The sequence below is a fragment of the Charadrius vociferus genome, unplaced genomic scaffold (genome assembly GCF_000708025.1).
Source record: "Charadrius vociferus isolate BGI_N301 unplaced genomic scaffold, ASM70802v2 scaffold760, whole genome shotgun sequence".
In the NCBI taxonomy this organism is placed as follows: domain Eukaryota; kingdom Metazoa; phylum Chordata; class Aves; order Charadriiformes; family Charadriidae; genus Charadrius; species Charadrius vociferus.
This window is the reverse complement of record NW_009647322.1, coordinates 603,370-627,828: the sequence shown is the minus strand read 5'-3', so window position 1 is coordinate 627,828 and position 24,459 is coordinate 603,370. Positions and strand designations below refer to the sequence as shown.

The 24,459-nt window shown below is 44.2% G+C and overlaps 1 protein-coding gene across 1 annotated transcript in view; it reads right to left on the bottom strand.

Moving 5' to 3' along the window:
- The window catches only part of AOAH (acyloxyacyl hydrolase (neutrophil)), an 85,807-nt gene that overhangs the window by 42,751 nt on the left and 18,597 nt on the right, over positions 1 to 24,459 (bottom strand). Inside the window, exons 4-10 of the mRNA XM_009880071.1 lie at positions 21,226 to 21,286; positions 20,024 to 20,123; positions 10,877 to 10,936; positions 4,945 to 5,015; positions 2,588 to 2,648; positions 2,010 to 2,080; positions 265 to 313 (exon numbers count right to left, since the gene is read on the bottom strand). Coding sequence (XP_009878373.1) covers positions 265 to 313; positions 2,010 to 2,080; positions 2,588 to 2,648; positions 4,945 to 5,015; positions 10,877 to 10,936; positions 20,024 to 20,123; positions 21,226 to 21,286 — 473 coding nt within the window. The remainder of the gene's footprint in view (positions 1 to 264; positions 314 to 2,009; positions 2,081 to 2,587; positions 2,649 to 4,944; positions 5,016 to 10,876; positions 10,937 to 20,023; positions 20,124 to 21,225; positions 21,287 to 24,459) is intronic.

Sequence of the window (24,459 nt, the reverse complement as noted above, 5' to 3'; positions counted from 1 at the left end):
ATTAATTATAATAGCTATAATTTAAATAATCACAAGCATCAATAAACAAACTTCACTTGTAACTGCTTCCCCTACGTTTTCTCAATTTTTAATAAATAGTTTTATTACTTGGAATATCAAAGGCAGTGAATAAATAGGAGGAATCCAAATATGTTAATAAAACAGAATAAATAAAAAAGAAACCTTTGCAGACTAATTTAAAAGGAGGAAAAAAGAGAAACAGCAATCAGGAAGGAAGTATAAGATGTAACTTCATTTACTTACCCATATGCCATTGCAGTTAGAGTCACTTTTCACATCCCAGTTATCAGGACTAAAACAGAGTTACAAAAGGATATACAGTGTTACAGAAAAAAAAGCAAAAGGATTTTTTGAGGAAATCATATACTTTCTGCCATTTTTCACTAAGAATATAAAATAATTAGAAATTCCTTTCTGCACAGAATGGTGGGCTTTTTTCCCCCTTTGAATCTAGGAGAGGCATTTTTTCCTAGTAAAATACAAAATTAATTTAAAGTTAATACTGGAGGTTGCTAAATGAAAGTTACCCTTGCAGTCTGCATATTCACTTAAGCGAAGTGAATGGGGATGATTTTTGCAGCATACAGACCTTTTTTTCCCTGCCCTTTTCCTTGCTTTTAAGTGTTCACTGAAACCCACCAAAGCCCCCTCACTCCAAATTCAGTGCGGGGTCATGAGGATTTGCTCTGGCCCATAACACAGTATGATTAGCTCAGGTCTCTTTTACAGGGAGACTCCATCTATTCAGTCCAACACTACACATGGACTCTGTAAGCCCATTTTTGCTAATGCAGGTGTGCTCCCCAGGCTGATGGCACTTAATTCTCCCAAGCCCACACCCTTAAACTCAGTTTATCTAGTCACAAGCCCATTAATGCCATGGCTTTAAAAACAGTCCTGATCAATAACTCCTTAACAAACCCATGGTAGAGGACAGCTATATTGCTGAAAGAGTATTTTGAGCACAGGGTAAAATAGCAGAAGCGGGGGACCTTGTTCAAGACCATGCTGTTACAAGTGGCTGTGCTCTCCATTTCGGTCAGCGTGCAAGTCATAGTATCATAGAATCATAGAATTGTTGACGTTGGAATGGACTTTTAAGATCATCAAGCTCAACCGTTAACCTACCCTGACAAAACCACCTCTAAACCATGTCCCTAAGTACCACATCTACCCTTTTTTTAAACACCTCCAGGGTGGTGAATCTGCCACCTCCCTGGGCAGCCTATTCCAATGTTTGATAACCCTTTCAGTGAAAAAATTTTTCCTAATATCCAATCTAAATCTCTCCTGGTGTAACTTGAACTCATATCCTCTCGTCCTATCACTTCTCACTGGGGAGAAGAGGTCAGCCCCCACCTCTTTACAACTTCCTTTCAGGTAGTTGTAGAGGGGGATAAGGTCTCCCCTCAGCCTCCTCTTCTCCAGGGTAAACAACGCCAGTTACCTCAGCCGTTCGTCATAAGACTTGTCCTCCAGACCCCTCACCAGCTTCGTTGCCCTTTTCTGGGGCTCAGGCAGCTAGGAGGTATTCACCTAGATGATATTCACTTTCGAAGAGCACAATTTTAACTCTGTGTTTCCACCAACACAACATGAGGCTTGGATGCTGGAGCTCAGCAGCCAGCCATGGGCACCACTGTTTTGCCCTCCCACCCTGCTGCTCCGTAAAGTAGGCACAGCCCGCATTAAGTCAAGTGGCATAAGGCTTGTAAGCCTCAGCGGCTTGGTTCCCCTCCTCACCTTTGGTCTGTCTGGCCAATTTTGGCTTGCAGATGCTTCAGAGAAAGGAAAGAAACCTCTGAACCACCCCTCATGCTAACGCACCCCATCCCTGGCCTTGATCATCCCCTCTCATCTCCCTTGTGGTGAAATCAAGCAGCAAGCTGTGATGTGCTCTCTTAGGGTACAGCCAAAACCAAATATGGAGCTCGTTCTTCAAGAAGCCACAATTACGAGGAAGACTTTAAAATAATTAAAAGCTTTACCGTCTGCCAGGGTACACGGTGGCGTTTTTGTCGTCGCAGTCTCTGCCTCGCCAGTGATAGCCCCTCAATGTCTGAAAGCCAGGAGAAGCACACAAGATAGGATGTTCGTTGTTACTCTTGCACTTCTAATTTAAAATATCTAAAATGAGAATCTAACTCAAGGTGCAGTAATAAAACCCAGAAAATGGGTTGTATGCCAGAGTCCCTTTGCTAAGCTTTAATAAATGACACCTTGCACACTTTGGTGCAGACATAAGACAAGCTGGCAATTTAATTTGGGTTTTTTACATGACTTTGCTTCACCTCTTATTAATTCAGTAAACAGACCACTCAGCAGCAGAGCAATTTGCTTCTGCAGGGAGCACAGCTTTATGCACGCATCTCCTCAGGTGGCATAAATGAATGATTGTTTTTTCATCCAGAAAAAACTTAACTTTTATGACAAAAAAATCCTCCATTCACTTCACTCCTATACCTGTTTTCACATGAATGAATAAGGCTTTGCAGAAAGTAGGAGGAATCCCATAGACTTTCTCATTATCAAGGGATTACCGTACCAAAGGAAAGGCTTTGCTTACCGGAAAAGTACTAAATTTGTCTCCATCAAAATCTTCAAAAGGCAGTTTATTTCTTATGACGCTGTAAAAAACAAAAACAACAAACACCGTGTTAACATATGGAAGGGAACCTATTCAGAAGAAAAAAAACACGGTAAAGCGTACAGAATAGATAATAGCTGGCATGTCGTTTGCAGCTCCATGTTCGGTTTTATCTCCGTGCTTGCACTTCAGCAAAGTGATTCTGTTCAAAGGAGCAAATTCTGATTTCTTTCAATATCTGCTGACTGAGGTCTGGAGATGAGGCTGATGGACTCCTGTGTGGCTGCAATGTTGAACCTTCAGTCTCTAAAACAAACTAGGACATCAAATCTGTGGTAAAAGTAACTATCATTTTTGGAAATAAATAGTACATTCAGCCCAGCCGAAGTCCTTCTATTTAGGAAAGAGCTGCAGAATGGGGCCTCATGCTGATGGAGACTAACCTCCTCCTTTTGCTAAAAACCAATGGCAAATACCCTTTCTCGTATTCATCCCTCAAGTCTTTACACCATCTCTCTCCTGTTGCGTTCAGTCTAGAAGACTTGCAGTTTGCATACCTGGCTGCAGCTCCACACACACACACACTCACAAATGCTTGTTTTATAGGGTAAACGTGGATTTAATGTGAGGAAGGATCACGTACGCTGAATTCACAGGTGGCCTTATGCTTTAACTGAGGATCAGAATCTCATCTTGCAACTTCTGCATCTAGTCCCAGAAACTTCTGGCCATGCTCAAACATATTTGAGAAAAGTATTTTACCTTGATTCTAGCAATGAAGACCTGAGTCCTAAGTGCTTAATTACATTAACCTTTGAAAATTACATCTTTTATTTTCCATTGTGTCTTTTGTTTCCAGAAAGCCTATAGGTTTCAGCAGTATCTGAAGCAGGTGTTAAAATGATGATGTCAGCTCTGTGCCCCTTCCTTTTTAGCTTGGACATGTGCTAACTATCACATGGTGCTGCCCAAGCGTGACACCTCTCTTTGGCTACAGGACACAGCTTAGCTCACCTACATTGAGCAGCCTTTCATATTTGGCCCTTTAGCACTTTTTGAATGATATGATAATCAGCCTTTCCTCGGAAAGTTTTCTTTCTGAGTTTTTCCAACCTCTTGAACTCATAAAAGATGTTGAACCTGGCTCAGAGATCAAATATGTGCAATAAGAGTGGATTCCTCAGACTGCACGAGCATCAGGATAAGAAAAAATACAGAGGAGACAGGTGACGTGCACTCCTGGTGGGGCTTGTAACCCTTATGCTGACTGTAATCAATAATTTCCACGTGCTGCTTTGGGCTACTTCTTCTCAGCACTAAGGTTCAGTTGCAAGGAACTGGCACAGATCCAGACCAGCTAAAAAAGTCCAACTGCCAAACATGTTTTTTGTAGCTACAGAAAGAAGAAAGAAAAAAACAAAGAGAGTGAGAGACTGCATGAGAGAAAGAGATCAGAAAAGTTGAACACATTCTATCCAACATACAATATACAATTTGATTCCTGCTTCTACTGTCTGAACTCACAGGGCTCAAACTCAGAGTATTTGTCTTACATTTGACTTACATTTCAAAGGCACTTACGAGATGTTTCATGTTCATTAACCCATTCCCAATAAACTCCTGATATTTGCAGTTTCAATTAAATGAGCAGAAATAGGTGAGCAAGTTAGTCCTGGCAGCCAAATCAGTCAAAATATACTGCTGATAATACTGATTGATTCTTAGACTTGCTTGGCTCCTCCTCCAACTCATTGGAATACGTTGACAAATATACTTTAGGAGTAATGCCCCAGCTGAGGTCCTCAGCCTTTCTCAGAAACCGACTCAAAGTCAGCATTGCCAGAAGTTGTTTCTCCTGTCCACCATCCACCCAGCTTTCTTAAATACTTTGAGATTCTCCTACACTTTGCAACTGCCACTTAATTCGTGTTCCTCACAGAGTTACACAGGTGCTGGTGGCCTTCCTGCACTGAGCCATGGGCACCACAACTGGGTGAACAAATGAAATGGAGAAGTCTCTTGTGCTCAGGAAATCTCAGGAGAAAACCAGCTCCCTCTTGGAGGTGTCCTATCTTTGAGTGTGTCATGTATTTGATACGCTAAAATTATGCAAGTATTTTGAAGTACTTAACAAGCATAGGGATCCCTCTGAGGAATCTTACTTGAATCTTACTTGAATTCTGTGCAGCCTCCCTCTATGCTACCTGGACAGTGGTTTTATGAAGGAAACCAACAGAAGTAAAGTACAGGAAGCTTTGTTAACTGAGGATAACTTTTGAAAGGAACAAATGTACCATATTCTGGTTTTGCTTAAGGACCGAATACTTTATACATACTATTTAATCTTCTCACACAGGTTAGCCAGAAGAGGAAATGCACATACACTTGAGAACCCCGTGAAGGTCTTCTGGAGGGGAAGAAAATAAAAGAAGATGGATGCATTAGTTCATAGAGTTGACGTGGCTTGGGATACTCAGTGTCAGTAAAGCCTAGATGTAACTCATGTATTTTCTGCCTAAAAAATCTGAAAACTCCAGTGACTCCATTAAGGATGCTGCATGCCAGAGGATTTACACCTGACATGGCAGTCAACTGAAGGATTTTGACTGAACATTTTACGAAACAACTACTCTTGCTTTCGAAAGACTATAAAATTGAAAAGGAAGAAGCACCTGTGAAACTGTTTCCTCATGTACACTCTATTTTTTCATTCTTTGTAAAAATTATTGTTCTCATATTTGATAAACACGATCGTATCTGACACTTAGAGCAAAACTAGTGAAAGCAACACATTGTTGGCCATGAACCTGGTTTCTGCATCCTCGGGGAGGGGTGGATACCCTGAAGGTAAGGAACACCCCCAAAGAGAGGAGAAATGCATAGAATGCCCTTGATTTTTTAATGTTATTTTTACCTGGAAAACTCATAACTAGATTTTGTCTTGGCCAGACCGGCAAGCTGTAAAAGACAGCTGCTGCAGGATAACCTCTTTCAACATTAGTAGACCATAGCCATGGGCCAATCCAGTTGAGGTTCCAGGTAGCCAGGAGGTTTCGGAAGCTGAAACAGACCTTCCTAATGAATGGTCAAGTTACAGAACCATTGCGCTGTATCGGCAATCAATCCCACAAACATGCTGCTCTTGTGGCTTTGCTAAGTTCAGGTGGTCTTTAAACACTGAGGGCATTCGGGTGGTCTATAAATACAGAGGACTAGTCGGTGCACAGTCTAATTAACTGCGTTCACAAAGGCTGCATTCAGCATGTAAATATGGAGCAGATGAGCAGATGGGCATATTCATAACTTTATGCAAAGAAGGGTAATTATTTATATGGCCACAGCACTTAAGAGCTCTGTCCTTGGACCAACTCTCTTGTGTTACACACTTCATATGCACCAAGAAAAAAAAAAAAAAAAGATAGTCCTTGCCCTAAGGAGATTACAACCCAAATCTAACAGAAAACAGAAGATAAAAGTTGAATACAGCTCAGGAGAGGACAATGAAAGGCCATTAATCACTGTGAGGGGCACTATAAGGGTATAAAGATCTGAGTGACAAAGAAGAACTTCGTTGCAGCACTGCAGTGCAGCGAGGCGGTGGTGCCATGGTGCACAGGGCATTGCCCTGCAGCTCTAGGGAAAGGAAAAAAGAAGTGATGGAGATGAGGGTCTCTCACTGCCCAGAGCAGGAGGTCACCCTCAGATCTCAAATGTGGAGAGGAGAGCTGGGGTAGGGAAGACAGGATAGAGCCCCTAGTACAGAGATGGTAGCCAACATTTGCATTGGTGGCCGAAGTGACCAAGCAGCAAGGTGAAGATGAAAAAGAATGGTACCTTGTGGGGGAGACCTGCAGGGGAGGCAGAGCTGTAACGGTGCATTTTTTGAAGGATGCAATAGAGAAACCAAAGGAAGAAAAAAGCAGGAAAGTTGGGGAGACAAGAAATCTGAAAAAAAAAACCCCACCAATTAACTCTCTTCAGCTCTGTCCAACACTCTCAGATGAGAAGGCTGGAGTTACACTGGCTTGGAGGGGCCATGAGGTGGAAGGAGTGTTGGTGGAGTCAAAGAAGACACCAGAATACAACCACAGAAGAAGTGGATAGAAATGGCCAAAAGCAGCCAAGGAGCGGGGCCTTTCCCTGAGCTGAAAGACCAGCCTGGTCCCACTGCTGCAGCTCCAGCTGCCCTGCACTCTTCCCCATCCCTCTGCACCTCTGTATTTAAGCTGGCTGCCACCCTGGCTGCCACAGGGCTACATTCTGCAGCATGGCAAGTAACACAGACCTCCTCTTTGATCTCTGGGTGTGCATACGTGTGTATGGCCAGGTAGGCAGGGAGCATGGGAGGTGTGCAAGCAGGATGCCAGCTTTTCTCAAAGAGCTTTGCAAACCTATGTATGCCTTCCTGGAAAGAGGAAAGAAAGCACTTCCCCCACCTCCTCCATCTAGGACTCATCCCAGCACTGCCTACAAAAGCGCTAGAGGCTCTTAAAGCTTTCCATTAAGCTAAGATTTGCAGTGTCTTCATTTGAGCTATGGGCTTTTCACTTCAGCCTAAGTCACAGCATGTAAAGCCTTTGAAGTTAAGGGAGCCAAAACTGCACCAGAAGGACAAGCTACAGGGCTTGCAATAAATAAATAAATAAATTAAACCTTTCATTCTGCTTACAGGCTGCATTTAAAGTCTACTTACAGTCTTTGCTGTAAGTAGAATAAAATCTTTCCTGCCTTTTTCTCAGCTAGTATTTTGAACATTGTTGCCAACTGAATCTCCATGAGTTTCAAAGGAAGACTATCCAGCAGCCCCAGAGACCACCTAACTTTGGTGGGAACAGTTGGTGTGATGGTGCCCTGGAAGTGGTATGGGTGATGTAGAGTTGGGCTTTGAGGAACTAGTTGCAGCAGTGTCCCAGAGCACAGCAGCCTCTGGCATCCCCACAGCATGTGGGACAGTGAGGTCCAGATCTAATGCTTCAGCTCTGCTTGGGAATGCGCAGGAGAGCAGCTCATCTGCTCTTTGAAGGTGTCTTCGGCTACTCTTAAAAAGTCAGCAAGGATCACAGGGTTAAAAAAAGGGATAATCTTTGCACGTGCATGTGTAAGTGAGAGAGTGGTAGAGCACAGGTGAGCAGGCACCGCAGGGCCCTTCCCAGCAGAGCCACGCTACAACCGCAGTATGTGGTTTTGGGAGGAGATGGGTTACTTGCCCCTGCGTGCCATGAGTGGGTGGGCAGGAGACTGGTTCATCCTCCCACCTCTGCCTTGTAGTTCCCTTTTGGCTCCCTGCGTGGCTTCCCACTTCTCCCGCTGCCGGGCTGTGAGCTGCAGGCACCATGCAGTCATGGCAGGATTGTACGCATGGTGCTTGCTCTCATTAAATGCTACCGCCATGGCTCTATTTGTCATTCTTTCACTGCTGTTGTACGATGATGCCTCTTAGTATCTTCTCCACCCACAAAAAAAAGTTAGCGCTAGAGGTGCTCACAGTGATTGATAACACCAATATTTTATTCATTGCCTGCTAACATTCTCTAATGACATTTCTGTAATTATTTTAATTTGCTTTACAAAAAAGAATAATAATGAGCCCCTAATGCTTGTTGGTGTTTCATTTAAGCCAGTCGCTCACAGATGGCTCACTACTTTTAATGAATGGAGACATTTATTGGATTTTTGGGGGGTTGTAGCCACTTTCACTGCATCTCTACATTTGGAAAATACCTTTTCTTTTTCCCAAGTCCACAATGAACCTAAGAAATGCCCAGTAAATACAACCCCCCTGGAAGCCAGACAGACCTCCCATTCTCATTACCAACAGCCATAATCATGTCTCTTTTTTATGTACAGTCACACACAGCTGCCAAGCAAAGATGGGGAAAGCTAACTTGCAAGAACCTCTTCAGAAGGCTTTCCCGAAATATCCAAAGGGGCAAAAGCAACCAAAATAACAGATATGGGAAGAAAGAGCAGATATAATTTGACATTTCTGTCCAGCATGAGCCACAGCATAAAAGAGGCCAGCCAGGTGTATGTTTTTCTCTCTCCACTGGTGTGGATGCAGAGATGTCCTACCACAGACAGGGTGTTTCTGGATCCTCACCCACACGTTCAGCCGGGCAACCCTCTCCCCAAGCAGCAAGAGCACCTCAGCTGCTTTGGCCCTCACTCACTGCCACATGTATGTACCCGGGCAGGTGAACAGACCATGATTTGGCAGCGTTCAGTTTGTGCAGGTGGTTTTCTTACCATTTCAACACACTCTGGGATATGGGCCTTATGCAGGCGTGATACACCCTGTGCTCTCTCCTGGAGATCTTCCTTTGTGTTTCTTACTGCATTGTTTTTCTGGATTTGAAATGAAACTAACCACAACCCAGCTGAAGGAAAAGTTGCTAGAGACAGTAATGCTTCTAGAAATGTTGTTAGTTTTAATTTTCTAGCTTTAAAATAAGTTCCAACAAGGATTGTTACAGGGAACGTGCTAGCAACAACTGCAGAAGGGGCCCAACCAACCACGTTACACTTGTTTTAATTTGAACTGAGCTTGTACTGTGGGTTTAGAAACAGATTGACTGGAGAAACCCAACTATAACCAAGGCCTTGCTGCTTCTAGCTGAGGTACAGTCTGTTCGTCCCTCCTGCTGCTAAATAGACAAGTAGGAGCAGTAACAGGCCAAGGGTGTCATGATAGAGAGCAAGGGAGATAGAAGGGCATCAGGGCATCAAGCAGCTTTGAGGATATGGGAGAGTAGAGGCAAGCTGGAAGGAGACCCCATTGCACCCAAAGATTGATGCCAACCATGCCAACCTACCCAGCAGAGCCTGAAAGGACGTGGCATGCATGGCCCACAGAGGCCAGACGGGGCTGGCCATGCAAGGGACACAGCCCGATGTGCCAAGGGTAGAAGCATGCAGCAGGAAACCAAGGAGACCTCTGTTCTGGGAGATACCATCAGCATCTCTCCATCCCCGCACCTGTGCCTGGGCTCAGGCTAACAGAGAGGACCTCCTTGACTCAGAGCATCTTGTTGCAGGTGTTAACATGGGGACTTGCACCCACGGAAAGGGGATTAGATATTTCACATAATTTGAGCGGAAATCTCAGTCCATCAGTAGCACAGTGCCTAACAGGAAGGAAAATGAATAAGATCCTGCTGGTTGCTGTTCTGCGGGAGGTGAGACCCGTCTCTCCAGCGCATTGTTTATTTCCCTGACTTGGCAATTTGGCAATTGCCCAAAGGCTAATTAGGCACCTCAATTTTCACTTTTGCGAGTAGCATCACAGTGAGGATTCAGGAAGAAGCAATATCGATAATTTCTTCACAAACAGCAAAAACATTTGCTCTGCACTAAGTGCCTGAAGACAACCAGAGCAAACCCTATGGCTGAGCTGACTCATATAAGTGAACCCAGCAGAATAAAAGCTGCCCTTCTCTCCTCTCCTACCCTTTAGAGATCCTCTATAAATCTGGAAACTGGTGGAGGTGGAAAGATTTCAAATCCCAGTTTTCAAGTTTAGAGGCTAAAGCAGCCTCTCAAAAATAAAAGAAAAATATGCAGAATTTGCATTCAGGCCATTGCCTGAGTTTCAGACAACCCCAAAGTGTAGTCAGTCGTTGTGCTCCGAGGCAGTGGCTCAGTTCAAGTGGCTTCCATTTACATATGGCTACGAGGGCAAGGCGGGGATGATAAGGGATAAGGAAGAAACATGAAACAAGGAGGAGCAATAATAAACACTGCAAGAAGCTGGAAGGAAGGAAGGAAACTTCTCTGGATGGAAAAGCACAGAGCAAGGCTGAGTGGGAAATTCCCGCTTTTTTAAAAAAATCTAAATAAAATCTATGCCTGCTTGTATTTTTTTTGAAGGCTGCCTGCCTTACAGGTGAGTTGGGATAGTACCAGTAAGTGCCTCAGCATGGAGCTGTACTATGGAGCTCACAGTTTATATCCTCAGCTGCTGCATGAATTTCAGACACAAATTTGTATCTTGGTTGGATATAGACAGTTATCCCTACTCTACAAGCAGTCTGCATTTTTCTTGAGGTTTTTTCTGCTTTCCTCATATTTTCATATTTCCTCTCTGTTATCTCCCTCTCCTTCTTCCCAGTGTCACTTGATAGAACAGATCCTGTACCAGGTAGGAGTGAGTCAGCGTTCAATTCAATGATGATAATCAGGCAGGTTCACAATTAGGCAAAATGAGCAAGGACTCATTCCTGATAAAATGCAGGTACAGTGTAAAACACCCTAATGCCACTGATTTCTTACCAGATCCTTGGAATTCTTCATAATCCTTTTTGCTTTCCTTACTGCAGTACTCAGCCCCACCTAGGAGAACAAGAACAAAAAAAAAAACAAAAAGAAAGAAAAAAACAGATCAGTCTCACAGTATTCTACCATTTTTTTTCACCCCATTTTCTTCCTTTTTTCTTTTTATATATCAGTCACAGCACAAAAATGATGTATGAGTCCACAAACTCATCATCAGTTACTTCTTATTGGACTAACAATCCATTATCCGATCACCCCCAATGAAACTCCAGTTGTGAGAGTTCATTTATTTTGCTCCAGGGCATCATTTATTTCCTAAGGAAAGTCCAGATGGGTTAAAGAGCTGAGATTCATATCCTGACAGCACTGCATGAGCTGCAGAGGACAGACTTCTCCAGTGACTCCTGGCGAAGAACAACTCATCCATTAGATGGTCAAAAGAGGGTTATGTTTGCAATGCTGGTCTGACTTGCTGAGGAAGGGTACAGAGGAATCATTTGGTCTTGCATGGATAAAGGTTATTCTCGGCTAAGGTTCGTCTCAGCAGGGGAACAGCTGGCGCGTGGGAAGGTACAAAGCAGGGAACAGAGTTTGGAAGGCAAATCTCCTGCTTAGGATCTAGGAAGGTTAGCTTTTCATTCTGGAAATGCCTGCCGTGGAGGACAAGTTCTCAGACAGTGGCAAGATTGGTTTTCTATATCAGGTTCATGCAAATTAATGCTGACAAAGCCTTTTGGGATTCTTCCAAAATGAGGTACCTATACTGTTGTGGTTTGGGCTGGACTGGCAACTGACACGAATGACAGATGCTCTCCCCACCTTCTCCTAAAAAGAAAAGAAGAGTGGGAGAACCATTGCCAGAAAAGACTTTGGAAAGTCATCCTTATGAAAGGAGAAGAGGTTGGCAATCATAAGGCCGTGAGTTACAACTATGGGTGATATCCTAATAATTGCACAAATGCCTTCCCCTTTACACACATGCTCCTCAAAGGAGGAGAGGAAATTTCATGCAAGGGGCACCAACTGTGAGTGTGAGTGACAGCCGGGGACCAGTGCAGCTGGCAGCAGGAGGATGGACGTGCCATGCGTGGTGCAGCAGGGCTGTGGTGGAAAGCACAGCGACGGCCGCTTCCCAAGGCCAGGAACTGCCAAGCATTGGTGAGGTCCTGCTCTCGACCCTTCCCTTAGGCTCTGCCACTGCAAAAACCTCAACCGACACATTTTACAGGTCTACAGCCCTGGGTCCTGCCTGGCTGAGTCCTGAGGCATGGGGAGCAAGCAGGGACTCTTTCTGCACCCTGCTGGTAAGCGTTTATCCTGGCCTTAAGAAATGTGGCCCCAGCACAGAAGGACCACACTGATTTTCCCGTTGCAAGGCCTCTACCCAGTCACGGAGGGGAGGAGATGTCACAGATATGCTCATGCAGTCCAAAATGTCTAACAACTGTTCAACAACTCTGATGAACTGCACTTCCTAAATTCAGCCACGTCTTCCAAAAGGAAAAAGATCCCACAACGTCAGTGAAAAAACCCAAAAAAGCTAGTCACAGGGGGCCGGGAGGGTGGTTTAAGTTTGTGCTATGGGTGCCCTGCTCACGAGACAGCCAGTTGCTGAGTGCCCCTGGGATGAGATGAGCTTGCAGACCTGGGTGCGAACTCCAGGCAAGAGCATTTGGTTTTGGCAGGGTAACACCAGCGTGCTCCCTCCTGCTGCTCCATTTTCACTTTTGGACAACATTCTTCCATCTCAGTGATGATAATTCCCATATGGTGTCCTGCTTTTATTAGGGCACCTTTGCAAACAGTCATATCTGTGAGGCAGTATCTGTGTGACGGCCTCTATCCTCCCCCTCAGCATTCAGCATAAGGAGGTCTGAAAATACTGCCCATTTGCCCTCTTTCAGAAGGAATAACTGCTTTTGTTCTGTAGGCTTTGAGGATTGTTAAAAAAATAAAATAAAATAAAATAAAATAAAGAGATAAAAATCAATTATCTTTTTAAAATGTTTCAAATGGAAAGAAAAATCTGTTGTACCACAAACATGTTAGGGCTTTGTTTCTGATCAAAATACTTAGCAAGGACAGACTGTTCTGTCCAACGATGACCTGCCATCAGTCTCTCCTACAGCCCAGCCTAAGGACATAACAACTCGCTTCACACCAACTGGGTCTGAGGTCTTCAAGGTAAAGCTCAGCACAAGTTTATATTTATCTGGCTGGAGCTACAGGAACTCAACATGGGGGGGGGAAAGTATGCTTTGCATTTGGAAAAAAAAGGAAATATCCCTCAAGTGATGGCACCTTATTGAACAGCGGGCATGCCAGCTTGGAATATTAAAGCAGCATATATTTGCATTTAAAGCAACCATTACTAACATTTTTTAACTGGAGGTAAAATTTAGCATGTCATTTTAATTGATTTAGGTGGTGATCAAAGCAAATTAATTAACTGTGATATTCAAGGGTCAAAAATTTATAGTGAACAATATAATGGGATAAGGAAGAATAACAATAAGCAGCAGGAAACACAGGCTTCTAAGTTATTCTTTTTTAATATATGTGTCACATTAATATATGTGTTTAATACATGTTTAATTCACTGTGTCTATAGTCTTATAAAAATCTGGCTTTGTCACATATATATGGGAGATGCTAGGAAGGAGCCAAGACACTGTGTCCTAAGTTTCTTCCCCCTGGGCAACTCCTGCCCCCCAAAACAAACATGCATCTTGCATTTGGCATAGTTATGTTGTATGTTACTAGCTGCTGTCATTTCTGCTATAAAATAACTCAAGATTCAAATGAGGAAAATGGCTTAAAATTGAGTATGATGCATGAAAAATTTCCAGAGAGGTAAGATTCCTCAATCCTTTTCTGCTGGGCAGGAGAGGAGACACCTTTTTCGCTCTCAGCAGCAGCTCATGAGAAGCACATGCTTCAGATAGCTATGGCAATATTGCACGCAGAAAGCAGAAAACAAGGGAGGAAAAGGTTGAATTGCCCCCACACGCAGCAAAGGCTCTCTCTGGAACGCTAAGGATGAGATCTCCTCCCACTGCAGAAGTTACTTGGGCCAGGACTCCAGGGTGGGCTGTGGAGAACTGGCAGTGGAAACACCCATCCGGGAGAAAACACTCTTGGTTTCATGGATCACCTGTAATCCCTGGTTGACACTACCATGTCAAGCCTGCCACCAAAGGCCATACAGCCCATAAAACATCTCTTGCTGAGCCTCGACTAGCAAGCAGCCTCCTCTCTTTCCCATGGCATGAAAACCCCTCAGGAAGGGGCTCCCTGGGCTCCAGCAGCTGATGGATGAACTTGCAGATGCTGTCCGGAGGGTGTGCGGAGGTCCTGGGGAGCAGCGAGCTCCATCCACCCAAATCTGCATGGCCCTGCTGCTTGGCAGTACACAAGACATCCATGTCATGGATGGGGTCAGGGGCGTCACTGGGATTTCATTCACTGCCGCCTTTCAGTGCTCTCCACAGAGCCCATGTATTCCCAGTAATGAGTTTTTCACAAAGAGATCTATTTCTCATCATAAACAAACGCACGAACCAACTTTAATTGTGTCTCATTTATCATCCTTGTTAGCCAGCTCTTTCCCAGGAGAGCGGATATTTACAAAACACTCCAACAGTTTCCCTTCTAACTCATTTTCATCCTCCTTTTACCAGGAGTATGCACACCAATGTACCAAAACGCTGCAGAGCTTGTTAAATAGCACTAGCAAAACTGGCATTTGTTCTACATCTCTCACCTTTCATCTTGTAGAGAGCGTATGGGGAATATTTACGATTGCACGGGGCAGCCAAACCAAACGATATGCGCTCTGAACGCAAAATAGGGACCTTCCCTGCAAGTCCAGATCGAAAACACACAAAGCCTGACTCGGTCCTTTCTCCTCCCAGGGCAATTACTCTGACTTTTGTTCATTTTATACCACTTGTTTCTTTTGGACTTGGACTCTGTGTGTTCCGGATGGAACATTTTGATTCACTTTTTCTAGCTTGCCCCTGCAAAACACAGTCAGCATCCACGAGCAACTCTTCCTTGTCCTCACACTTCTCTCTGCCAGCCCCCCACACAAATGCTGCTGTGCCCGTGGGCTGCCTGAGACTTGTTTTCGGGAGTCCTGCCTGGGGCAGCTTCTGCACCGGTACGACACAGCTGCAGGCAGCACCCTGCAAACTCCATGCCACCCTGTTTTCTTCAGGTTTATTTGGTGGAAGGTTGAGGTTGTGTGATTTGTTTTTTGGGGGTGGTTTGCTTTTTTGGTTGGGCTTTTTTAATTTTTTTTTTTATTTTATTATTATATTATTTTTCCATGTTATTTTCTGCCAATGAAGAGGAGCAGGGGAAATTGTGAGAAATGAGTGAAAGAGGAAGAACCAGTGCTCAAACTGTGCCTTTTGCTATCGCTTGTCTGCAGGTTGTTTCTCCAGGGCTCAGTTCTGACTGCGGCAGAAACAACTCGCATTTCAGGAGATGTTACCTAGTTCCTAAGAAAAAGGCTAAAAGGAGGGCATCTCGCTCCCCAGGCCTTAGCCTGCCTCCCAGATGCTTGCTTTACGGTCTGTGGTCTCAAAAGAAGGAAACGGGTCCCAGCCACAAGGTCTACCTTTGGCTGGCAGCCTGCTCTTACTGCAGAAGCACTCCCGCCCTGGAGTTTGGTTCTGCCTCACCTCCCCAGGAAGCAGTTCACGTTTTCACTGAAAGAGACGGAGGAAAGAGAGAAAATATGAGGAGTATTTTTATTTTATGAAACCCCAAAGGGTTGGGTTTTTTCCAGCCAGGATTGGTTGGCTCCTGCTTTGTCAAAGAGCAGGTTGGCAGCAGTAACGTCCATGAGGGATGTGGCTTTTGCTTTTTAAAAAGTCAGTGAAAGACCTGATAGAGGGGACATGAACCGGCATGAGTGCTTGTGGCAATGAAGCTTATTTTGGTAAGATAAAATGACAGTAGCATAAATATGTATATTTTTGCTGACGTAAGATGACGAAATCCTACTACTTGAGACTAAGCTAAAGTCTACAGCCACAAGGTCTCTAATAATCCAGAGCAGAAAAGTGATGGGAAGCAGAAGAGGCACTCTGAAAAGCAGAAAAAAAGAGTACAAGCTCCTTCCAATACAGACCGTTTAAGATTGCCAGCAACAGGACTCCAGTGCTGAGGTCAAGCCATTATTCTGGCCCCAACAAAATCAATTAAAGTATTGCCATTTAACTGAACAGACCAGCTGGCCTAAAACAATCTAGAGACAAGCTGAGAACAATCTCCTGCAAACCTGCTCGCTCCCGGGGCCAGAAGGGGAGCTTGTTAGGCAGTGCCTTAACCCCCTCACCTTATTTCAGCCCTTTTCGCTCGCTGGAGGAAGGTCCCTACATCACAGGACCTGGTGCAGAAAGTCCTCCACCACGTGAGCAGATTAACCTTTTTTGACTAAAAAATATCCAGTCATCCTAAACCAACAACTTGGATACCTGTACCCACTGTCAGCGTTTTGGAGCAGTGCTGCAGCCAATGTTAAAGAGCATCTGCTGTCGATGTGGCTTAAACCACACAGCATGTTACAGCAGCTCTAGATACTGCCCAGTTTTCAGGTACTTGTGGTAAGCCTACGCTTCTGATGCGCTATATTATTTTGCCTCCTGACTTGAAGGAGTCCCCAGTGTTGCTACCCTCACATTAAGGATAGAGGAGAACCTCTTGTTGGGCAAGAAATATGCAGTGGGAGAGCCTACGCATGCACATCTACCTGCACTTCCAGCCCTGGCACTTCCAGCCCTGGCCCTGGCAAGAAATATGCAGTGGGAGAGCCTACGCATGCACATCTACCTGCACTTCCAGCCCTGGCCCAAGCTCTGCTCTGTGGGCCACTGGTGGCAATGAGGGGCTCACAAGACCCCATTACGAGAGACAACTGCTCACACAGCCGTGGTGGTGATCCCCAGGAGCAGCCAGTGCCCCTTCCAAGCTTCCCCACCAACATCAGAGGTTGCTCCTGAAACTGCCTACCAGTGGGGCAGCCCACCTTGCCCAAGTCCCTGGGAAGCCCCCGCAAAGGAGCTGCCCTTGTCCAGGTTAGATGCTCTCCTCCTCCAGATCTGCGCTGAGAGCATTGCACTCCGTGCAAGCGGAGAAATATTTTTAATTCATAATTAGAGCCAAGTCTCCTAGAATAAACACAGAGCACTAATGGCTCCAAGCAGGTTGGCAAAAAAAATTAATTTGGGCTAATTTGTCAGAGACCAGGGAAGTATGTAATATAACGCACGTATCATTTACTCGGCTTGCAGTGTCTCCGTTACGTAGACATTTTGCAAGGCCTCTGAAGCAGGGGCTGTTCCTTCCTCAAGACACACAATCTCACTGGTGCAACATCACAGAAACAGAACAAAAAAAACTATTGACTGAAAAAGCAGCTACACCTTAATATTTGCCGCCTTAAAGGCAATAACAACCTGAACATTATATTGCCTTATAAGGGCAAGTATTTCTATATTTGTTTTACTCCCTTTGCCAGTACAAATATGATACTAATTCTGGGAAAATGGGCATCCAAAGGTCTAAATGAATAAATGAAGTACCTGAAAATCAATAGAGTTGAACAAAACAGTCATTAGTATTAAAGTCTTGTTCAAACACTTGGCAGGGGACTGAGCCAACATTTGCAGGCTCATATAACTGAAGTGATCAATCAAATTACAAACCAAAGAAGCAAATGTGAGGTAAACTGCATTTTATGCGTCTGTGTCTCTGACTGTATATTATTTTTTTTCCACCCATAATTCATCTTCACTCAGTCTGACTTGTCACAAAGTTACTGTGGGCAATTTATCAACCACTTGTGCATGAACTCTAAGTGCTGTTCTTCTCCTCCCATCTCCTCCAGCCTCCTCACGCTGTCAGGGCACAAGGTGGCTGAAAAGGAGGGCATTGTCGGGGTAGTAAAATTGTTTTGTTGGTAGAGTTCCCTTATTCCTGGTGAGAAACCTTGACAGAAAGGGATTTAACTACCACTTGGAAGGGAGAGGGTTTTCTTGAGCCACTCACTGAGAGGGACAGTCTCCAGGCCATGAAAATGAGAGTCCAAATTTTGTTTAGAAAATAAAACTGAAAACCACCATCTTTAGTTGTTTTCATTGCAGAAAGCGCAGTCATTGGAGCTGTTGCTGGAGTCGGAAGGAGTCAACAGCTTGGTCCCACACCTGCTCTGAGAGATGGGAAGAGCTCACCAAAGATTTAACAGCAACCCTACGAGTGGCAGTCTGTCCTCTCTGGTTGATAGACCAAGCATTTCACCACAGACCTTCTAATTTCTGCATGGGAGACACCTCGGTTTAAACAGCCCCCCTCTCCAGACTTATTAGCCTAGGTCACCGTGCAGCCACGGACAGTCCATCCCTCTCTTCAAGTGCAGTTCGCTGCCTGCATCCTCTTTCACCCCAAGAGGGACAGTGCACTTCTGCCACCAGCAGAAGTTAGGGTGCAGGGTGGTTTCTACTTCTCTTTATTCCCCCACAAAAGGAGACAAGTCCATGTGAAAATGTAACTCTCAGGCTGGGAGAGTGGTGCATGTGCAGCCACCATTGCTACATCTCCTGCGGTCCTCATGGGTGGCCTGCTACACTGGGAACTGGAGGAGCCTGGCAACCTTTGCTGTACTTTCACCTTTACCTTCAGGACTCCTAATTGAAAAAAAAAAGAAAAAAGAAAAAAGGCCCCATAGTCACTGACAGGGTCTCTGCTGCTCTTAAAAGCGTGGGGGAGGGGAAAAACCATGCAATTACCAGGGCAGAAAGTGCTGGAGACTCACGGATGTTTGTGGGGTGAGTAAAGACCTGACAATTATTAAGGCAGAGCCTGCAATAGGGTAGTTCTGATGTACCTCAGGAAAGGGTGGAAGGACCCATAAACTGTTTTACCAGTTCAGAAGCAGAATTTCTGAAGGAGCCCATTTGGTGAAGTTTGGGTAACATGCTGATTCAGTCAGGTTAGTGTGGGCCCTCTCTGCTGCCTGCACTTAACCTCTTTCATGCCTGCTGGGTTGCACACGCATATATATCTTTGTTGGCATAGCACGGAACATAGTCATTATGTGGGACACACATCTGCTATTAAACAAATGTTACTGCCATTCTTGGAGGGCAAGTGCTTCTCCAGATCTTAATACTGGCAGAACTAAATCCATCTTGGAGATGAACCACAGCTCACCGAAGCCCATAAAAAGATTCTGACTGATTTCAATGGCTGTTGAATGAGGCCTTATGTAAAACATCTTATGCAAACCTTTAGAAACCAAACATGTCTTTATCCATCCAGATGCAAGGAAAAAGATTTCCATAAATAGATGCCTAAGTGAATTATTTGCTTTTTGACACTGCCAAACAACCACCATCACTCACAGGTTTTAGTGTGACTGAGGATGCATGATGACTGGGAAAAAAAAAACCCAACAAACCCACAACCAAAAAAATCCCCCCAAAACCTGTGTCTATTTAGACACCTATGCAAATATGTACGTGTCCAAGCAGCAAAGGTCGAGGACACACAATCAAGTTACCGTGGTGTAGCAAGTAACTGTACATCAAAAAAGTGGTGGTAATTAAATATCTTTCCAGCCTGTGGCAAAGGATTATGCGCATTAGCTTAAACCTCTTGCGCTGCAGACTAATCCAAACCAAACAGCCCCGCATTTGCAGCAGGTAACTGGCGCCTACCCAGGCTGCCACAGTAGATCAGGCAGCGTGGGGATGACTTGTCATGCCGTGGTAACACAGTGATATAGATGAGCCTCAGCTGAGTATCTGCTTTGGGGTTATTGTACTGCTTTAACAATAAAGTCTGGAGAAAGTGAGATTTTATTTTCCCTACTCATCTTCTCTGACCCAGACTGCTACAAGAGAATTTGGCCCCATAATTCCCACTTTCCGACAACCATGTTGTTGATGCTCCATACAGCTAACGTGGTTATGTACCTTTCATTCAAGCAGACATTTTCTAAAAGCGTCCACGTACAAAATGTTGCTGTTTATTTCCCAGGTGATGCATGTGCACCAGAAGCCTCCGTACTGTTCAGTTCCAGTTAAAAGACCTTCCACAATCTGTAGCTTTGAAAAAAGTGGAAAACCAACTCACCTTTGGAGGAGGGTAGAGATGACAAAGAGGTTGTCCTGGATCCTGTTTACACAGCTTCAAGGAATGACAGACCACATCGGCATTCATTTCCCTGTCTATGCTGAAGGAAATGGTGCAAAAACAAAGACTATTATGTCCTTCTGGGTGCTTGAAAGTAGAAGCTGGTTTCATGGGAAGGTAAATCTCCCCAACGCCAAACAATAACCTCAGCTCACTTCACTGTGGCCCATAATCGCTGCTCAGTACGGTGTTGGGTCCTAACAATTTTCTGCCACCACATCCTATTCAGCATTTAAAATTGGATCCCAGGATGATGAAAAAGCACCGTGCTTTATACGCAGCACCTGAATCAAATACATTATGACTGTTCTGGTTTTTAATCAATCAAAAGTCTGACAAAGATTTAAAGGTTAAAGTTAATGCATACGCAATTTGGCACATATGAATGTTCAATCATTAACTCAAGAAAATAAGCAGAAATTCTTCAAAGATCCTTAACCTTTAATCACTAAGCACAAGTGCTGGATTGCTTCTTTCTTTTTTGGGACACACCTCTGAGCTAATCAGGAATTAAATTAAAATGTTTGATTATAGCACTTCTTAGTCCTGTAAGCACTTTGCAGTCCCTTGGCTAGTTTTAAAAATAAAAATATGAACCCTAGGGAGGAAGAAGGTCTAGAAAAAGCTCTGTTAATTAAACTAAGAACTTTCAAAGAGGAATAAAATGACCTACATTTTATTTTATTAATCACTTAAATTACTTAGTAGGCTTCTCCAAGAGTGTGTATCAAGGTCGGGACTGAGACCATGTAGGGGCTGACAATTAGAAAGCCTGATTAAAGGTAGAAGGGAAAGCAAGAGCCAAGTATTACAGTAGTGTGACTCTGTCAAACCTGTCTCGCACACACGGGTTATTCAAATTCCTCCCTCAGCCAAACGAGCTGAGTTTCAAAAGGTAATTACACCAGGTGGGCCCGACCTGAGATTCAAATGGAGTATGAAAATGGTTGCCAGTGGCAGCCTGTATTTATTCACTCAGGAATAGCTATGCCAAATGCCAAACCAGAATCACTCTCAAGCATCTCTTCTTTAATAATAATGTGGTTTTTAAGAATGAACCCCCTGCACTTCAGCCTGACAGCACATCCGTACACGTAAAGAACGAACTAAGCAAAGACTTGAGAGGGCACAGCAATACTTACAGTTCAGCTATGTGCGGTCCGTAAAGTTCAGCAAGTACGTAACAGATACCTTGCAGTTTTTCTAGAAAACATATTGTTTTTTTTTTAAAGTTACTGAGCACAGTGAAAGTGGTTTTATAATCATCAAAATACAGCAGGATTTTGTTCATTAAGGTGAATGCTGATTTATCTTAGGGGAAGGGGTGTGAATCTATCACTTCAGTATAGGACCAGAGAATGGGAAAACCAGAATTTCTAATCTTGCCTAAAGCCCTTTTCTGGCTTTAGGCAAGCTATACGATAAAGACTAAAAAGGATAAATAACATATGTTAAATATTTTGAGTATGGCATCGTGGAAAAGTCAAAAGAAATCATACATGCCGCAGCATTTTCTAAGCCGTTTAAACAAAGAGCTCAGTAGGTCTGCAAGAAAGAAAGAAAACAAATACATAAATCAAAGTGCAGAAGGTGATGTAGGGCTGGGTGCTACTGCTAGAGCTGCCTCAGAGCTTCTGGGGAGTTTGTGTGAGTTAAGAGAATCTGTTTTGTGTGGAGCAGGAGTTGCGCAGGAGTAATTGCATTCAAACAAATATTTGACACTTTTCATTTGGCTTCCTTTCACAATCTACAGCCGTGTGCCTTTTCGGGATGCTGGCTCAGGTGGCTTTCTTTAATCTGGGTGAAGTACACCCTCCATGCTCTCTGGAAGACAGCTTGTCAGAGATTTCTTTAATATACTGTTGTAAAAAAAAAAAAAAAAAATCACGGTCCCCACATCATTTCATAACCACCGAGCAAAGACACTTGTGGGAGAGACTGCGGGGTTGAAAACAGGTATGATGGTAGCACTGGTGTGATAGTTCCCATGAATTAAAGTTGGCTGTTTCTTGACCTGAACAGATGAGAGCTGGTTTAACCCCGCATGTATCCTGCAAAGGAGGTGTCAGACCTTGTTTCGGCAGGGATGGTGTTGTGAAAAGTCCCGAAGAGGCAGGTTCACACAAGTGCAGCAACGATGATGACAAACTTGCAGCTCCTGAAATTCCTGAGAGATGTCATTTTCTCTTGCACCTCCATTGCCCAGACAGATAACTATCTGTCCTTGGGTAAGAAAACATCGAGTACCCTTGTGTTTACCAAAGAAAAGCCTTAGAAACACCCAAAGAAGCTGCTTCCCTCCAACTCTGGGCTGAATATTCAATTTTAACCATTGCCCGGCTGGACGTGCAAAGGGCTGAGGGTCTGCTGCATACAAGGTGGGTATTTTTTCTCCATGGACGGTACAAAACCTCGCAGCACTGACTTCATCAGCAGGCATGGGTGCGTTCTTGCTCCCACGGCTGCTCTCCTGCCAGGACTGCAGACACCACCAGCTGGCAACCAGTGCCCAAGAAAGGAGAACTGGGACCAGAAAGTCATAGCAGGGAATGAAAAGATAATTTCTCCAACACCCTCCTGCTCATGCGGTGTTGCAGGCAGCTTCTGTAACTACGATAGCTGATTTTTCTTATCCCATGCCAGGTGTTTTATTTTAATCAAGTTATTAGCTTCGTTTCTTTGCCTCCTTTGCCACATAACTCCTCTCTATTGGCTCTTTAGAAGCAATCTGCAAGTTAAAAATTGGTCTCTTGGCTAGAATTACATTTTATTCTTGTTCACCTAAAAGGAAAGACATCGCAGACATCAATAACCCTGTGTTTGGTATTATCGCTGATTAAAACAACCTCTGATGAGGCTTGCCCGTGAAGCACCTGGCTCACTACAGTAGCCCGCAGAAGATGGCTGGCATCCCAAACATCTCCCTGGTGCATCACAGGTGATGGTCTCCTCATGAGTTTCCCAAACGGGCTAGTTTCCATAACGTTTCTGGCCCTGGAGGAGCCAGCTGGCTGCTGTAACCTGTACTGGTGGCCACGAGGAGGGGAGGGTTCATCTGGCCGGCAGATCTGGGGACCTGATGGTGGTGGTCTGCTGGTCATCCACTGATTTCTAGGTGCTGATTTCCTTATGCATATAGGAAGCTTGACATGTAATTACCCCATGGCATAACAAATGATGGGTGGTAAAAAGAACTGCAATAACACAAAACTGTCGCTGAGCACCTAGAGTCCACTTGGAAGATACAGATGTCATTCAGGCTTTGGCTTCCAACAAAACAGACCGTGGGCAGTTTTTACAGGACTTGCCTTCTGAGCCAGCCTGCATGCATGCTTTCACAAATCTCCAGCTCTGTCAACACACACAAGCAGAGGGTATTGCAGAGAGAAAGCTCTGTTGGGAAGAAGCTGAGTAAGTCAGAAAGGAGAGAAAGAGATAGAGAGAGCGTGCGAAAATGATGAATGACTTTGAGTGTTCAGGGGCAAGAGAAGAGCTTAAACCAAACTAAATGCTGGAAAATTAAGAGCAAATTGAGTATGCTTGGTTTTGCCCTGCTTTAGGTAAAAAAGACCCCCTAAACTGCTCTGTTCTTCCGTGACAGAAGTCCAGAAGCCTTTCCTCTATAGCCTCATAGTCCTAGAAACACAAATTCTGGCTGAAATCCAGAGGATAAATATTTGCAAAAAAGATGGTATTAATCATGTTGCCATTTCCACTTGAGCTCTAAGGTGTTTACACAGCAGTGGCTGACACAGAAGCAGAGCGTGACTCAGAGGCAACACTGGAGGCAGACAGTCTGAAAGCACATTTTGGGTATCAGACATCTCTGTTTCATCAAGCACCCAGACAGTATCCAGGTAAACATACATTCTTGCTAACAACATCTCTTACACCGTAAATCCTTCCTATTCCCCCAGATCTGGCCTTTTCGTCTGCTCAAGAGCTTCCTTCACTGATGGTGTTACTGTTCCTATATTCATAGGAACATTTTTTGGCCATGTCGCTTGAATCACAGACATTGCAAATATTTCCATATAAGGATGCGATTGTGATTTCTACATAGCCTACGGGATGGAGTGGGATTGACAGGTAATGCATTTTTTTCTCTCTTTTTTGTTCTTGAACATCGTATACCTTCACTGAAGGCTTGATCCAACCACAAATTGATGGTAACTGAAATTACAGGAAGCCCTTAAAAAAATCACACAAGTTCTTTTTCCCTTTTCGGCTCTACAAAAAGCCCCATTGCCATTAATTTGTTGCTGTTACTCTTGCAATCAATTGTAGGCATGTGTATCATAACAAAATCAGTCCTTCAGGTGAAATGGCATGGCCTGCTTTAGTTGTTTTTTCCTTTTGAGCATCCAAAACTTTTT